At 43.4% G+C, this 17,709-nt stretch overlaps 1 protein-coding gene across 5 annotated transcripts; it reads left to right on the top strand.

Annotated features, from left to right (window-relative positions):
• Positions 1-156: 156 nt before the first annotated feature.
• On the top strand, positions 157-17,589 carry LOC101941767 (zinc finger protein 398-like). Of its 5 annotated transcripts, XM_065586599.1 has the most exons (8): positions 157-403; positions 2,013-2,411; positions 2,715-2,841; positions 4,054-4,167; positions 6,672-6,785; positions 7,431-7,631; positions 8,297-8,410; positions 9,986-11,564. In XM_065586599.1, exons 1-6 carry the CDS (start codon positions 380-382, stop codon positions 7,493-7,495), a joined length of 843 nt encoding a protein of 280 aa, XP_065442671.1. In that variant the 5' UTR covers positions 157-379; the 3' UTR covers positions 7,496-7,631; positions 8,297-8,410; positions 9,986-11,564. The 5 variants fall into 5 exon arrangements, with proteins under 5 accessions (XP_065442671.1, XP_065442670.1, XP_065442669.1 ...); XM_065586597.1 differs by lacking the exon at positions 7,431-7,631 and having other exon boundaries at positions 161-403; positions 9,986-17,589; XM_042861045.2 differs by lacking the exons at positions 157-403; positions 7,431-7,631 and adding an exon at positions 1,018-1,589.
• Positions 17,590-17,709: the final 120 nt, after the last annotated feature.

Here is a 17,709-nt window from a genome sequence, read left to right as displayed (position 1 = left end):
ATCGCCCACGTGGGCGGTGTATAGTCCCGGGTGCGCGCGCACCACTGCCCTCTAGTGCATGGGATCGGAATTGCTCGGCCGCGGGCCGCCGGCCTTACACAACCCGCAGGGGCGGCTCGGGGGGCGGGGCCTGGGGCGGCTCGGGGGCGGGGCCTGGAGGGGGCGGAGCAAGGCACCGCCCACGGCTGGTAGCCCAGAGCGGCCCAAGCAGCCAGGCCGCGGCTCCCCCCGGCGGCGCTCGCTCTGCTCCGCCCGGCAGCGGGGCCGGCCCGAGGCGAGGCGAGGCGAGGCGGCGCCGGGACTCTGCCCAGCCCGGAGCGGGAGCGGAGCTCGGCCGGGCCGGGCCGGGCCCGCTGGAGAAGCCCCGCCCGGGGGGGCCATGGCCGAGCGGGCCGCTGCCCAGGTAAGGGCCCGGCGGGCGGGGGAGCCTCGGGCCCCGGGAGCTTCTCCCCGCCCGGCCTGGGCCCCGGTAGCCGGGCCGCGGGGAGCGCGGGGCTGCCCGGCCGGGCGGGGGCTGAGCCCGAACTGATCCGGTTTGTGTTTCTCAGCTCGGCGACACGTGCGAGTTACAGCAATAAAGGAGCCCGGGCGCTCTAGCTCGCTCCCCGTCCACACTGGCAAGGCCCGTAGAGCGCTCGGGCTCCGCGGCTACAGCGCTGCCGGTCCCCACCTCGGCGAGAGGAATAACGTTTGCTGCGCCTTGGCTACAACGCCCGGGCGTCAGTGTGTACGAGGTGTTGGGTTACTGCGCTCTGATCAGCCTCCGGAAGCGTTCCATAATCCCCTTAAGTCAAGTGGCCACTCTGGTCACTGTTTTGAACTCCTGTAGGAATGCAGAAATGCCCTTTCAAAGCTCTGTTTCTGACAGCCGGCATGCAAGCCGTTAGTGTGGAATGCTGTGTGTGTGGGGGGGAGGTCTGCTGCTCTCTGAACTTACAAGACAGCATGCTGACATGCTCTCAGCCCCCCAAAACCCCACGCTCTCTCCCCCCCACATACATACAACATACTGCCTCTCACACTCCACCTCCCCCCCCATTTGAAAAGCACATTGCAGTCACTTGCATGCTGGCATAGCTGCCCATAATGCACCACTCCAAATGCTGTTGCAAGTGCCGCAAATGTGGCTACACCAGTGCGCAAGCAGCTGTCAGTGTGGACAAACTGCAGCACTTTCACTACTGTGCTCTCCGAAGGCAAGTTTAACTCAGTGTTCTACGTCTGCAAGTGTAGCCATGCCCTCAGACTCTGGGGCCATTTGCTGATGGTCCAGGGAGCAGGGAGCGGGGCTTTGCTGCTCCCCCAGCTGCAGGGACCGACGCCCCTCCCCGCTGAACTCTCCCAGGCTCCCGATGTGGAGCACGTTTTAACAGCACCATGGCCTCACGAACCCCCTGTGCCACCCAACCAATCCCACTCGTGAGTGTGCCGCGCTCGGCTGGCGAGCAGCCTTGGGCTCTCCCGTCTCCTTTCCCTGCACGCGTCACCCAGTCCCCTGCACTGTTGGCTGTCTCTTTTTGCCTTGCACCATCATACTCCAGGGAGCTGCTCAAAACTACAGCTGCGTGTTCAAAGGACAAAAATAAGTGGTTAGTGCTTTTTGCGCCTGTCAGCCAGCGCAGCTCGCTGAGCTCGCTGGATTCTGTTTCTTGTATGTCAACAACAGACTTGTTTACGTTTCATTCATTCACACCTGTGCAAACCTGCTGAAGGCAGTGGGGTTATAGGTGTGTCAAAGAGGGCATCATTTAAAGCCAAAATAGCCATAAGGGTAAAAGTTGCTCTGCTGAACACTTATTACGGGGAGTAGTACATGATTGGGAAAGAAGATAGCCTGACTCTCATTTCCATATTATTTTTATTTAAATTATAGTAAAACCCTAGTACCCTCATTACAGTTGGAGCTGCATTGTGCTGGGGTGCTAGACAAACATTTGACGAGATGGGGAAAGGAGACTGCCAGATATATCAGTGTCACATGCCCCACTTTCAATTTCTGTCCTTGCTAACAGGCTCCAAAATGGGACCTAGAATCCCAGCACCCAACACTTTTGCATCCCCCCACCGGCCTCAAACAAACTTCGCTGAGAGAGACACAACTGCAGAGTGCAGAGATTTCCCTCCCTGTCCTGGCTGCCCTCCAAGCTATAGAGAGGAAGGTGGATTCTCAGGCTGCACAGTTGCTGAATCTGGATGGGAGAATGGGGACGGCTGAGAAGAAACTAGTCGGCTGTGAGAAAACAATGGTGGAGTTTGGGAACCAGCTGGAGAGTAAGTGGGCTGTGCTGGGAACTCTGATCCAGGAGTACGGGCTGCTGCAGAGGAGGGTGGAGAACATGGAGAACCTGCTGAAGAACAGGAACTTCTGGGTCCTGAGGCTCCCCCCAGGGACTAAGGGGGAAGTTCCCAAGGTAACGATATCCCAGCTAATGATGAAGAGTAGATACAAAGCCTGGCCGTGAACTATTGAAGTGGGTTTTTTCCCCCCAGAACTTGGTATATTCGCCCTTTAATTCACCATTAATAAAATGGCTTAGAAGAAGGGAACTGATCTGGCTGCTTGTGTTGGGCTAGTTCACAATTAAATATGTTGAGTACTTTATTTCACAGGAAACAAAAGTGAGGGAAGTCTTTTTAATGGAAGATAAAAGGAAGCAAGCCTCAGAATGTGATCACAACAGCAGGTGCTGAATGTGTGGCATTTGTGATTCCAGGTGCCAGTAACATTTGATGACATCTCAGTCTATTTCAATGAGCAAGAGTGGGGGAATTTAGAGGAATGGCAGAAGGAACTTTACAAGAATGTGATGAAAAGCAACTATGAGACGTTGATGTCACTGGGTAAAGATCAGTTTTTGCTCTTTTGCTCCGGTCCTTTGATTTCTGGTGATTGGCCCTTCTAGTTATTGGAAACTTGGTGATACCGGCTCAACTCCCTTTGCTGTGTGCATGACACGTGGCATTCCAATCCATTCAGTTTTTAACACTGTAGGGTTTAAAACGCCAGCTCTCTGCAGTGTGGAATGTGCACATGCGGCATTTATCTCCATGTTTATGCATTCCAATGACTGTTTTATTTGGAAATCATAACTTTGATTGTTCCTGACTTGTATATTTACAATCTCAATTTTAGATAACACTGTTTAATAAGCATTGTGCTTTTTCTTGGCTTGACCTTGGCCTCTTATGGGACCTGGACTTTGGGCAGATTTACAAGGTGCATGGATACTGAAGTGGTGGGGGATACTGAAGTGGTGGGAACAGTATGAGAACCTACAAATCTGCCTGTGTGTGGAGATCTCTGGCACCCTTCCAGAAAGCGCACACACATCTCCCTCTGTAACAGGTTAATGAGGGGCTGACAACTGACACAATTGCTTTATAAATCTCTCGTATCCCCAGATTGCTGGAGCTGGGACCCTGCTACTTCAGCTGTTGAGACACAGTCCTCTACCACTGGAGCTAACGGAGCGCACCTATGTAGGAGTAATCCCTTCTCCTCTGGGTGAGGCCAGCCTAGAGGGCAGCATCAGACAGCGTACTGTCTCTGACTCAGTACTTCATAGCACCTGGCATTTTCCCCTACAATGCCTTCAGTAACACGTTTGCCTCTGTTCTAGCCTGTAGCAGTGGGATGAACTAAAATAACTCAAAATCTTTAATGAAAGTTAATAGAGCACTAGCTGCTGCTCCAAGAGGCTTGTCTTTCATTCCTGACCTTAGTCACCTGCCATGGGTCAGGCTTACAAACGGTTAAATATCTCCATTGTGTCCTCTGACTCTTGTGGCTAATACATTCCAGGCTTGTAATGCATGTAAGTGTGGCTGCTGCCATGGAGGAGATAAGATGTAACTGGAGGGGAGGAACTGGAAGCAGTAGCAGAAGTTGTTTCCTTCCCCCCTTCCTAAATCATTCTGTGGTGGCTGCAGCCCTCAAAAGATCCGCTCATCCAGTAGAATGCAGTGATATACATACATACTGTGGGAGGACAGACTCATGCAAATCTAGCCTATTACTATATACTGTCCCTTAATATCTTTTTCTATGAACAGACTATGCCGTTTCCAAACCTGACATCCTATCACGGATTGAACGAGGGGAGGAGCTAAGTGTCGGGGATCAAGGAGATGCAGAGAAGAGAGAAATTCCTACAGACCCCAGCGCAGGTGACTGATATGTCAGAAGCACTCACACGCTTAACACAGTAAAATGCTGGAAATCCAGCAAGAATTTTGAACTCTTCTTGTGGAGAGAATATAAGAACGGCTGTACCGGGTCAGACCAAAGGTCCATCTAGCCCAGTATCCTGTCTCCCAACAGTAGCCAATGCAGGTGCCCCAGAGGGAGTGAACCTAACAGGCAATGATCAAGTGATCTCTCTCCTGCCATCCATCTCCACCCTCTGACAAACAGAGGCTAGGGACACCATTCCTTACCCATCCTGGCTAATAGCCATTAATGGACTTAACCTCCATGAATTTATCCAGTTCTCTTTTAAATGCTGTTATAGTCCTAGCCTTCACAACCTCCTCAGGTAAGGAGTTCCACAAGTTGACTGTGCGCTGCGTGAAGAAGAACTTCCTTTTATTTGTTTTAAACCTGCTGCCTATTAATTTCATTTGGTGACCCCTAGTTCTTGTGTTATGGGAATAAGTATATAACTTTTCCTTATCCACTTTCTCCACATCACTCATGATTTTATAGACCTCTATCATATCCCCCCTTAGTCTCCTCTTTTCCAAGCTGAAGAGTCCTAGCCTCTTTAATCTCTCCTCATATGGGTCCCCTTCCAAACCCCTAATCATTTTAGTTGCCCTTCTCTGAACCGTTTCTAGTGCCAGTATATCTTTTTTGAGATGAGGAGACCACATCTGTACGCAGTATTCGAGATGTGGGCGTACCGTCAATTTATATAAGGGCAATAATATATTCTCAGTCTTATTCTCTATCCCCTTTTTAATGATCCCTAACATCCTGTTTGCTTTTTTGACCGCCTCTGCACAGTGCGTGGACATCTTCAGAGAACTATCCACGATGACTCCAAGATCTTTTTCCTGACTTGTTGTAGCTAACTTAGCCCCCATCATATTGTATGTATAGTCGGGGTTATTTTTTCCAATGTGCGTTACTTTACATTTATCCACATTAAATTTCATTTGCCATTTTGTTGCCCAATCATTTAGTTTTGTGAGATTTTTTTGAAGTTCGTCACAGTCTGCTTTGGACTTAACTATCTTGAGCAGTTTAGTATCATCTGCAAACTTTGCCACCTTACTGTTTACCCCTTTCTCCAGATCATTTATGAATAAGTTGAATAGTATCGGTCCTAGGACTGACCCTTGGGGAACACCACTAGTTACCCCTCTCCATTCTGAGAATTTACCATTAATTCTTACCCTTTGTTCCCTGTCTTTTAACCAGTTCTCAATTCATGAAAGGACCTTTGCTTTTATCCCATGACAGCTTAATTTACATAAGAGCCTTTGGTGAGGGACCTTGTCAAAGGCTTTCTGGAAATCTAAGTATACTGTGCCCACTGGATTTCCCTTGTCCACATGTTTGTTGATCCCTTCAAAGAACTCTAATAGATTAATAAGACACGATTTCCCTTTACAGAAACCATGTTAATATTGCTCAACAGTTTGTTTTTCTATGTGTCTGACAATTTTATTCTTAACTATTGTTTCGACTAATTTGCCCGGTACCGACGTTAGACTTACCGGTCTGTAATTGCCGGGATCACCTCTAGAGCCCTTTTTAAATATGGGCATTACATTAGCTAACTTCCAGTCATTGGGTACAGAAGCCGATTTAAAGGATAGGTTACAAACCTTAGTTAATAGTTCCGCAACTTCACATTTGAGAGAGATTGATCTTTCCATAGTTGGAGACCAGCTTTGCATGATCAGTCTGACTCTTGGCATGTGCCCACTTTCCCACCTCTAATTATGCCAGAAGACTTGAAATCATACAACTCTTTACTGTCCATGGTAGTTGAGCTTCTTGCAACTGTGCATGTACAATCCTCAAAACCCTTGCAATTAAGCTATATCTTCTTTGCCAAACAAAAGTAGAGGTGATCAAAGATGTTCCAACTGTGGACACTGGATACCAAAATACTATATTTGAGGATTAATGTCTTTAGCTCCCTTGGTTCCTGATTTAACATGTAACTTAGCTGTGATCTTCTGATACTCTTCATAGACTTGTAGATCTAGCTTACGTGGAGGGTGCAGAGAGTGGCAAGAATATGAGGGCAGAGTTAAGGCTGTTTGAAGTACCTTAACTCTCTTTCTGTATGTTCCAAAATCTCTGTTTTTTAAGTGTAGCTTTCTTTGAATTTCTGGTGTTCATACTAGTTTGTAAAACTGAAATGCCCTATCAATGTTTATTTCCTTTTTTGTGCAAATGTAACCCCAATGTAACATTTTGTGTGTGCAAACCATTGGGGTCTGAATCATTAATGGAGTTACCCTGGTATAAAACTGGAGTAACACAATGGTGAATCAGGCCCCGGGTCTCTTGTTACATGTTTTATCCATGTTTTCCTACTCTCTTGACCAACACCATTGAGACCTTTTCTAACTCAAGGTAATCCCTCATGAACTCTTTTCTAAAGCATCTGGTGTATGTTGGAAAAACAATGTGATTTTTTTGTTCCTGTGAACAGAATCTCCAGTTTGTACACAAGAGGGTTTATTACGTACTAAACAAGAGGAAGAGTTGTATGTCGGGGATCAGCAGGATTTGGAGGGCAGAAAATTCCCTAAAGAGCTCTATACCGGTGAGTTAGAGTAAAGTAACTCAAGTGTGGAGTGACATTGAAAGATTAATAAACTTTGTGAGCTCTTTTATCTTTTTCTGCGTGTTCCAAATCTACAACCAACACTTGGCATGACGTCAATCAGGCTTTCTATCGGTCCTGACTGATTGGGGCATTTTCTCTTTCCCATCTTCCATCCATTTTCTGAGAGTGCAGAATTGGTGACTGCCTCTTTCCTGTGCAGAAGGTGGTAGATGTAGGAAATAGTTTTCCTCCCTTAACCCTCCTTGCTTGGTATCTTCAGCCCAGGTGGCCATGAGTAGCTCAGGTGATTACTGTGATTTCTCTCTTTCTAAATAAGGCTTTTGGACCAGGGCCTTATTTGATTAGTCTTTTCAGGCAGATGGTGCCAGGGAGCATAGAACTGATACCTTAACCTGGGAAAGGAAAGCCAGTTTTGTGCATGTATTTGGATATGTGCATATATATCAATTTCCCCAGACAAAAACTCTGTTAAAAGAACATTTAAGATTGCAAAGTCAAGCACTCAAAAGTTAAGAAATGCCAGAATTAAGTCTTCCTGTGCAATCTAAATTTGGCCCCCGTGTTCATATGCAATATGATACAATCTTTAATTAAATGATCACTTACTATTTTTTTCCACAGGAGCCCTGCCTCATTCACTGAACAGGATGGACTGTGCTGTGGGGATGAATCAGCGTTGTGGCTGATCAGAGGCTTATAATTTGGTCAAATGTGGGTGAATTTTCATGGGGGTGGCAATAAGCACATCCCTGACACTCGTGGGACCCTGTACCACAAGTCAAGTCCTTGCTCCAAATCTAGGAGATGCAGGAAAACGAAAAGGTTGTAAGAATTATTTTTATCAGGGTAAAACTGTTTCCCCCAATCTTGTTCTTGGAAATGGCTAAACTCTTTTAGTTGAAACTTTCTATGAATATTTAACCTGTGGTAGACACCTGGCATGGAAAACATCAACCCTAGCAGTTAAATTTTGGCAAAACTTATAAGCAACTGAAAACAGGGTTTTAAAATGGGAAGTATTGGATAACTTTAACAATAAGTGGCACTACCAACTCCTCCTATAATATACAGTGCATGAGTATATACACATGTACTGCATAAATGCAATGATACTGGGTCCATCCAAACCATGCAGTTTCCAAGTCTGACACTTTATCCCAGACTGAGGAAGGCAAAGAGTTATGCATCAGGGTACTGCTAGAGTCAGAGAATACAGAGATGCCTATAGACCCATGCACTGGTGAGTAATAGATCAGAACAACTCAAATGGTGTAGGTCAAAGCTGGACACCCAGCAATACCTTTGGGAGCTCTTATAACCATGTCTTTCCTGATGCTTTATCAGCACTTTTCTTATCTGCATGACAAATGTGACTTTCCAGCAACCTCAACCAGATGTAATCTGGGGTTCCTAACTATTCCAAAATTTTTTGTTTTGCTAACTTCTACAGTGAATGCTTTGTAATGTAACTCTTTTCCCATTAATAGGATTTCAAATTTGTGCAACTGACATTTTATCACGGATTAAACAAGAGGAAGAGCCGAGTGTCTGTGAGCAGCATGATTCAGAGGAAAACGAAATCCATACAGATCCCAGCACAGGTCAGTAAGGGAATAACGCTCCTAGTGGGAAAGCTAAATTAATGCAAAGTTAAATTAATGTAAATGCAGAAAATTCAGGACCTTTTTAGTTGTGTCCCCACAAACCCAGTAATTCAGTGCCATCCTCTTGATATATGATGAAGCATCCTCCTAACATGGGTCAGTGGATTAGCTATGGTTACTACAAAATAGACACAAGTTTGGTTAAAAACTCAGAGGAAATGGTTCTGTCAGATAGGAAAGCGGTCTCAAGTAGAGTCCCATATGGTTTAGACCTAGCACTGTTCAGCTTTCAACCTGCCAGGACCCAAATATAGGACGAAATATTTGGGAAAAGGCCCAAAATGAAGGACACCCAAGAATTATTTGTGCAGGAAGTTGCTAATCGTGCGGCATTAATTCCCTTAGAGTAAATGACATTCTGTAACCTGAGCTTCACGTGTGCCTTTATTACGGATGTAAATAATTGTCAACAATAGAAGCGAGGGGCCACCAAATTTGTGTGGAACGTAAGTAACTGAGACTAAAACGAGTGGTGTCTCAATATGGTACGTGTGAAACAGATGCCGTTCAGTCTTCTCATTAACAACCTAGCGGGTGTAGTGGAGCCTTAATGTATTTAATGCATGGATGAGACAAAGGTGGGATGGATTAGAAACTCTGAGGAGATTATTAAAATATAGTGATCATGATATACTGGACGCCTCTGCTGAAATCCATTGAAAAACTAATCTTTAAAGCTAAATGTCAAATGATCGATGTGGGGAGGAATAATTCCTTATAGATGCGGGAACGTGACCACAGGGTGGCAGTACACTAGTGCAGTAGCAAGAATGTCATGTACTCTGTTGGGCTGTATCAAGAGGAGTATCAAGTATATAATCAGGCCTAGCCCTGCAATGAACTCTCAGCAGGGATATACTAAGGACAAGAGCCCAGAGCTCTGGGTGTGCGCAGGGGGTTGCCCTATGCACAAAGTTTGTTGTGGGATCAGAGCTCTCAGTGAGGCTAATGTTCTGCTATGCTCAGTACTGGTTAGGCCTCAATTGGATAAGCTCTCAGGTTAATGGTGTTCTTTAGTCAGGAACTTCTAGTAAATACACAATCAGTTTACACTACAGGCCTGATGTTCAGAGGTGCTGAGCATCCCCAGAGTCTTGTTTGACTTTATTTGGAGGTGTGGGTACTCGTGTCTCTGAAAATCAGGTCCCAAAACTTGTGTGTGTTTACTGATCCAGTGCTAAGACTAGACTCTTCGAAGCTGGGCACAGGTCTTGCCATAGGTTTGTAAAGTGCGGATCAAATCTATGACTCTGCATAAGTAATTTTTAATAGAGCTGGTTGCAGAGACTTTCACAAATGTTTTCTATTTTTCATCAACATTTTAATTTCAGTGGAAACTTTCCAAGCTGTTCTATTTAGTAATAAAGCCTATATTTTTATTTAACTTGCTTTATCTGTTCTTCAGGAACAATATAGCCACAAACACTTTTCTGGTTAAGATCTTTGGTTGGTTGCGATCAGAAGAGGTTTCCTTATTCGTGTTACCTTCTTGTGATTGTATGTTTATTTCAGCGAAAGATGGAAGCACAAACAAGGATAAGCTCCCTGGAAAACCTCTTGAAAGCATTGTGTACAAGTCTAGATTATATGGAAAACTTGGAGAAGAGTGTTTGCAGAATCCCAAACAGAGAGTGACATGGAAGAGTGTGTACAATTCAAAAATGCAGCAGGCAACTGCTACTGGGAACAGTCTGGGGGTTTCATCTCTCTGTGACAAAAAATTATTAATCCATCAGGAAGAACCCTACCCAGAAGACAGACTGCATACAAGTACTGAATGTGAGAAAAACTGTACTCAAAAGGTGCATCTTCAGAATCCCCAACAAGCCCACACAGAAGAGAGACTATTTGCATGCGCTGAGTGTGGGAAAAATTTCCAGCTGAAGGTAAGTTTGACAAAACACCAAAGGAGCCATGGAAAAGAGAAACCCTATGAATGCAGCCAATGTGAGAAGAGCTTCATTTGCCGCTCGTGGCTCATTAGACACCAAGTGATTCACAGTGGAGAGAGGCCATATAAATGTACCGAATGTGACGCAAGCTACAGCAGAAAGGATTATCTTCTAAATCACCAACGCCGGCATTTAGGGGAGAAATTATTCCAGTGTAATGTGTGTGGGAAAAGCCTTGTGCTGAAAAGAAGCTTAGTTAGGCATCAAAAAAGTCACATGAAAGAGACCCAATCCACTTAGCCAGATGAGTCTTCTTAGACACCAGATGATTCACACAGAGAAGCTGGAACAATCACTAGCTGAGGGAAAAACTGAGTAGGAAATCTATGATCCTCAAAAATAATCCTATCACCACTAACTCCATCTGAAGGCTTCACAGGGACCTGGATACACAAGAGAGACCAACTTGATGTAAAAGGAGAGAATGCATTAATATCTGTTCACAAGCTACTATGTGAGACAGAGCTCACTGAAAATAGGTCAGAAAATGCATGTTAGTGTGACCCACAACAGGAAAAAGGGATTGTTGGCTCTTTACTGAGAGGAAGGACTCCTACCATTTGAAATTTAGAACCCATTTCTGAACCCCTTCCGAGAAGCAGCAGATACTTAGGAATGGAGTTTGGGAGGTGAAATGTACCCGTAGCTCCCATGTAAGTCAAAGGTAGCTCTTGGTATTCAGTACCTCTATAAATCAAACTTTTAGCCCATTCAAGCCAGGCAAATGGAGATATCTGAAGATTACCTGGCTGAGACTCCTGATGAGTTGGAAACTGACTAGAGAAAGCTTACAGGATAGATTTCTTTTTGGACAGCCTGAGTTTTCCACCTTCCAAATGTAATGTTCCATATTACAGACTGTTGTATATATGGTTTGATGTGTGCATTACTGGAGACTGAAGATTTTTATATGTTGATATTTGTCCTGGTTTTGAGAACGCTTTTCTTAATTTTCACCACATTTGGGTTTTGAAGGAAACATTATGGGGAATAAAGGGGATAAGCATTTGTTGTGCTGCAGCAGCGATAGGTCGTTGCTATCGCTACCTTTCACTGGAAGGACAAAAATGTATCGAGACAGGAACCAGCCCTGTTCAGTAATACCAGGTTCTTGATATAATAAAAGAAAATTTCTCTAATCTCGCTTTTGATGGCACTATGGCCCCCTGGGGGGGGGGATGTTTAGGGGCAGCAGGGCTGGGTAGTTAAGTTGAGCAAAATGCCGTGAAAGCCACCTTTGTTAGTAAATATTACAAGTCAGCTCCTCAGCTGGTATAACTTGTCATAGCTCCTTTGCTGCCAGTGAAGATGTTAAAAGCAGCTAAGGATCTGGCTCTGTATTTATAAACTCTCACTAAAGTTTGTGTGGGAATTTCTTTAGGGTGTTTTTTTTTTTTATCATCAAAATTGTCAAGAAAAATCCTCTGGCTCAAACTTGCCAGGATTGTTTCTAGCACCCCCTGATGCCTTTTCTAGGGGATATGTTATAGAAAAGATGAGGGGAGGGAAACAAAAACCAACAGGGCAAAACCTAATTCTGGCAGTAACCACCTTGTAAGCTCCATCCAGATGGCACTCCTTCACAATTTGTTTTGGTACAATCCATTGATGAGTTACGGGCGGGGAAAATCCAAACAAAATTAAAAAAGCAGATACTTCACAATCATGTCTTCAGCCTATCTAGACCACCCCAAGTCTCATGTTAGTCTCACAGGATGGAATTCAGTTTGTGAAGTCATTGGAGGTTGCGAGGGCATTCTGCCCTTCATAGGGTGGGGTCCCAAATGTAAATCAAGAATTTTCTGCTTGAGGTGCAGCATTAGATCAAATGAATATGGCTTAGGATAAGAGGTCAACCCAACAACTGCATTTAACAAAATGAAGGGAGTCTCAGCTGGAGAATTTGGAAGACGGCCATGGAACAACATAACTGTGTGCTAAGCCCAAAACAGAGGCGCAAGATATTCTTTATAGTGTATTCTTTGTGAGCGAAGGAAATGGATTCTGCTTAATTATAGAAGATGGAAAATTGGTATAGGCAAATGTATTCAGCAAAAAATCATTTCATGGTCTTGGTAAAATCTTTATGGGTAATTTTTGTTACTTTTCTGTTAATATGGACCTTTCACTCAGACTAGAATCTATTTTTCTCTTTCTCACCCCATTAATTAGCTGCTGTGATTGTTTACTAGATGTGTAATTCTACCATTCTTATCCTTGTGAATGGATTATCTTGTGTGATATATTGCCATGGATAACATTTGTTCTTAAATTAACACTGTTTTGGGGGTAGTTACTTGCCACAGAACATGTAGTATTTCCTACTCTCAATTAAAGGAATAGATACTGTAACCGATCACTGGAGCTGTCCAGATACATTTGGGCCTTACCTCCAGCCCTAGCTTGCATGAGGAGTTCTGTTGACCTTAGTAGGGCTACTCTCATGAGTAAGAGCTGCATGACACAGCTTTCTATGTGTTCTCCAATAGTGATATTTTATGAAATACAAATACTGGTAAATACAGTACATCAATCTTACAAACAAGCAGCTATACCAACCATTTTCCACAATTCAGGGCGCAGGGGTGGGGTAGGGGAATCACACAATGGAAGTGATGTTGAAGAACAAATCAACATCCATTCAAATTCTGATGCCTCCAGTGGAAATTACCTTGCAGTGGTTTGAAGGACAGGAAGAGAACAATGCAGTACACCATACTGCAACGGCTAATTTTGAGAGATTCAATTTTATGAATTATTCAATCCCCAGTTAATTTAAAAATAAAGGTTCTACTGTATAGCTTAAATATAATGCAGTAGTTTCATTACCTTTTAGAAAGGGGGATTTAAAATTGAAATTTCTCATTTAAAGGAGCAGCATACAAAAGGTCTATAACGTAGGCTACTAATAGGCTTAAGTGGCATATAAACTTCTATACGCCACTTAAGCCTATCAGTCTCCTAAGCAGTGCATAGTAGTCCTTGTAGTGGATCTTTGCATGAGTTAACTTCAACCTTAGTGAAAACGCCTTGGTGGAAAGGTTATCTGCATGAATGATGTCTCTCTCTTGTGGCCACTGGGGATACTGGATCCTACTCATAACAATATGTTGTATCCGAAATAGAACACGAGTATAATATGATGTAATTAATTATTTAAAAAAAAAAAAAGTTTAAGTTCAGTAGAAGTTGTTCATTTACTTAATAAATAGAACTCAAATAATAATCCATTAGTAGGAGGGTTGTGTTTATCAAAATAAGCTGATCCCTCTTTTAAAAAAACCCAACAAAACACAAAAATATACATGTTAGCAGTGATAGGCCAAGGAGAGGAGGCACATCTTTGAAGCCAAGATTCCAGCGCCGCTACTCAAACCATCTGTAGTTTGTTGGTTGAGAAGTCTAGGTCTGAGGAACCAGAGGATGCTTTATCAGTTCAGCACTGCTGTTAGAGGGAAACAAGTTATTTGAGACCAAAGAGGCATTCATTTGGGATCAGGACTGGGGGAGGATAGATGCTTCTGTTCCTTATGTTGGGGGATAGTATGAGAGAGTAGTTGAGAGAGTGGTAATATGGTGGGAGAGATGTGACCAGACAGAGTTGAGGGTGAGTTAGGTTTACCTGCCAGCCATCTAACCATACCTTGTACCTCATATTCATACTTCCTTGGGGTTGGGAGTGTGTCCTCTCACAGGGCCAACTTTAGAGAAAATGGCACCCTAGGCAAACCTGAATTTTTGTGCCCTTTCTTTGAGTGTAAGTATGTAGTGATATTAACAAAAGTTTCAGAAATAAAGCTGTAATCTCAAGTTTTTATAATTTACTAACAAATACAAAAGACAATTGTTTTATTCAAATAAATGTCAAAAAATAACATAGCTAAATGACAAACACTTAAAAACAATAAAAAAAAAACAATAAAAAAAAAAAACTTTGTTCACCAAGACTCAGAAGGCAACTAACTCTGTGTACCTTTGCTGCCGCAAATTCTGATATTGCTTATGACAGGTCTATATTCTGAGCCACAGCATTCTTAATACACAGGATGGCCAGCAAAGATTGTCTCATCTTCCATGGTCGATCGCAAATATGTTTTTATGAGCTTCAACTTCGAGAAGCTCCAGTCGTTGCTCGCCACTGTTACAGGTATGGTTAACAGGATCCTGAGTGTTATCCATGTGTTTGGGAAGTTGTCATTAAGTTCATTGTTGTAAATAAATTATAGAATTTCTTGAGGAGCACTACAGTCCATTGGAAGCAGACTTTGGAGATAGCCAAATTCTTTGCAGAGGTCACTGCTGTTAATGTCAGAGCTCTCTCCATATGTCAGTGCACTGTGAAGGTTGTTACAGTGCTTCATCAAAGTTTCTTTGTCAGGGAGTCGCGTTATGTTATATAGAAAGCCCCAAAGGTTCACATGTTGATTCATTTGCTCAAACCGTTCTTCCAGAGACATCAGTGTCTAAAAGCCGGCTGAAAAATTCAATTTTAAACTTGACTTCTGGATTGTAAATTGTTTCATCTTCACATTCATAGCTGAATTGATGCTTTTTATGATGAACACGTGGGGACTGGTTAAACACCAAGATTTTCAGCTATTTCCTTAGCTGTTGTCAGAGCTCCTTCATACCTGACTTCCCTGTAGTTTACAGTATAGTCATGGCAAGCATTTATCAAATTTGTGGCTGCAACAGTGTTGAAGTTTTTCTTGCTTTTGTTCACATTGACTTGAAAAAGGATATCGTACCACACCACAATGGAGGCAAGAAACTTGAATTTAGTTAGTTCACATGCCAGGGTGAGTGCTTCATGATGGACACCAGCATCTGCTTGCTCTGATTCAGCCAATACGATGAGGGCATCGTGGACTTCAGCTTTTTGGTATCTAACAGCTTTAACACTGTCAATTCTGCACTCCCAGTGTGTTTCACATATTGGCTTCACAGCGATATTGACATGATCTATGAGAATCTTCCAATGATGAACAGAGGTAGAGAACCAGAAGGTAGATCCTTTGCAGAATGCCAAAGAGGGAGATGGACTCCCATGAAGATATTGCAGCATCCCCCACCACAAGACAGAGCGAGTGGCATCCACATGGAACAAAAAATGCTCTTGGGTTTTGATTAAGGATTTTTGCCTGTACACCCTTGTTTTTCCCCTTCATGTTTGCACTGCTGTCATAACCCTGGCCTCGGCAGTCTTGGATATTTATGTCGAATTCCTTCAGAGTAGTAAGTATAGTATCAGTTAGTGCTTCCCTTGTGGACTCAGCCACTGTTTTAAAACCAATAAAGGAACCTAACAGTGAAAGACATCTTTTCATGACAACTCTCATCTGGAGTGCAATCCAATATAACGGAGTAAAACTTAGCACTCTTTAACCTTTTAAGAATATCTTGCAGCACTTTCTTCACCAATAATTCAATTATCTCATTCTGGATTGTTTTTCCAGAGTAGTGATCCGTTACCTCCCTGGAAAGTATGAGTCGCAAATGTTCCTTCATTACTTCATCATACTTTCCTAGTAACTCCTTTCCTAGTACCTCCACCAAACCTAGGAAATTCGTGAAGAACCTGCCAGATAAACCTTGGAAAAAGCCATGTTATTTTTAGAAAGATAGTGTTATTGTCATGAGCCTCTTTACAATGTTCTCCTAGTGTTCTGTCTCTTGTTTAATCACACATTGAAGATCCATGTTCATGCAATTATCCTGCTTTAGCATTTGTTCTGCTTTGACCCTCATTTGGTAGGAATTGAAATGACTAGGCGACTTTTCATGATGCATGAGAAGCTGAGACATGTTCTTCAATCATTCGACCCCTCGAATGCTAGGGATGATTTTAGATTCAAGTCAAAGAGCTTGCAGCAGAAACAGAAAACCTTGTCAGTGGAATCTGAGTAAAGCAGCCAGCGCCGCTTAAAAACTTCACTGTTTTCAAGCTTTCTGTATTAAAAACATCATAGAAAAATGGCGATTCTCCTCATCCAGAGGAAAATCCATGTCCTTTACTTTTGGTGGACTATTGATCACTAGCAGATCTTGAATTTTGGGTGTTAGATTGGACCATAATGCAGGATCAGAAATGGTATTGCCAATGGTTATAATGGGAATCATTTAATCTCTGTCACTAGTGGCATCGTCATTATTCTGGTTCGGATAAAGAATTTCTGTTTTGTTTGGATCTTTGTTTTTCTTGTGGTGATTCTTGAATGTTGAATTGATGATCATCTATATATTTTTCATCTGATGTCTCCGCTGTGACAATCTTGCTGCTACTACTGCACAGGCTGTTGACATATTTTAAGTATTTTTTCATTGTGTCTACATCTTTCTTCATTGCAGTCATTACATGAGCTTTTTTTTTCCTTTTGTGTCCCTGACATCATCATCTTAGTTACTTGCAACATTGTGTCCTTCCACATTTCATGAAATAAAAAAGTACATCTTTCACCATTTTTAAAGATGTCCACCCTCTCTGTGCTACAATCAAATGAATGGTGCCTTCAGCTAAACAACTTAACGATTGAATAGCGCTGAGACTTACAGGTATATCTTCAATCGGAGAGGAGGTACTGTAGTAAGTAAAGGCCTAATGAAGGCCCAGTATGAGGCCTGAACCAAACTAAAGTAATGGTCAAGACTTTGCTAATATGAAGCAAAGTTAAGCTGTGAGCAAGAGGCAGGCCCTGCTCACAGAAGTTGGCAAGGAAAGGGCTGATGTTGCATAGTTACAGTATAAACATGGTACCAAGACACACTATACTGGAACATTCCACAGATAACATGGAACAGGCCGACCCATCCCAATGACAGGGGCAAAAGGGTAAAATGATGGATAGAGTTGTTTTGATCGAACCAACAGGTACAAGGTGAGAGGCGGCACCTTATTACGTAGAGGGGTTGTACCTTGCTATGTAGAGGGGTTGCACCTCAATACGTCAAGAGTAATGTGTAACTTGTTTGTACCTGTGTATAAGAATGTGTCCCTGGGGTGGTGTCTTTGTCTGGCTGAGGGGGCAGTGGAAAGTCCCGCCACTGAGCTGAGTCCATTGCCGAGCGGCACTTTCTAGCAGTATGCCCGGTAGACTAAGTAATCTACGGGGAACTGAAATTGTGTCAGGGTCGCAATAAACCTGGCCGAGGGGCCTTTGTATCTTAGTAGACTCTGTGGTTATTGGGGATTCTCGTCGGGTCTGCTGCGTCAGCTATCTGCGCAGAGCTGGGGCAGCACACAGAGGGAACACAAGCACGCAGCCGAGTGATATCAACAGGAGAAAG

The sequence above is a fragment of the Chrysemys picta genome, chromosome 2 (assembly GCF_011386835.1).
Source record: "Chrysemys picta bellii isolate R12L10 chromosome 2, ASM1138683v2, whole genome shotgun sequence".
Taxonomy (NCBI): domain Eukaryota; kingdom Metazoa; phylum Chordata; order Testudines; family Emydidae; genus Chrysemys; species Chrysemys picta.
This window is presented reverse-complemented; position numbering and strand designations above follow the sequence as displayed.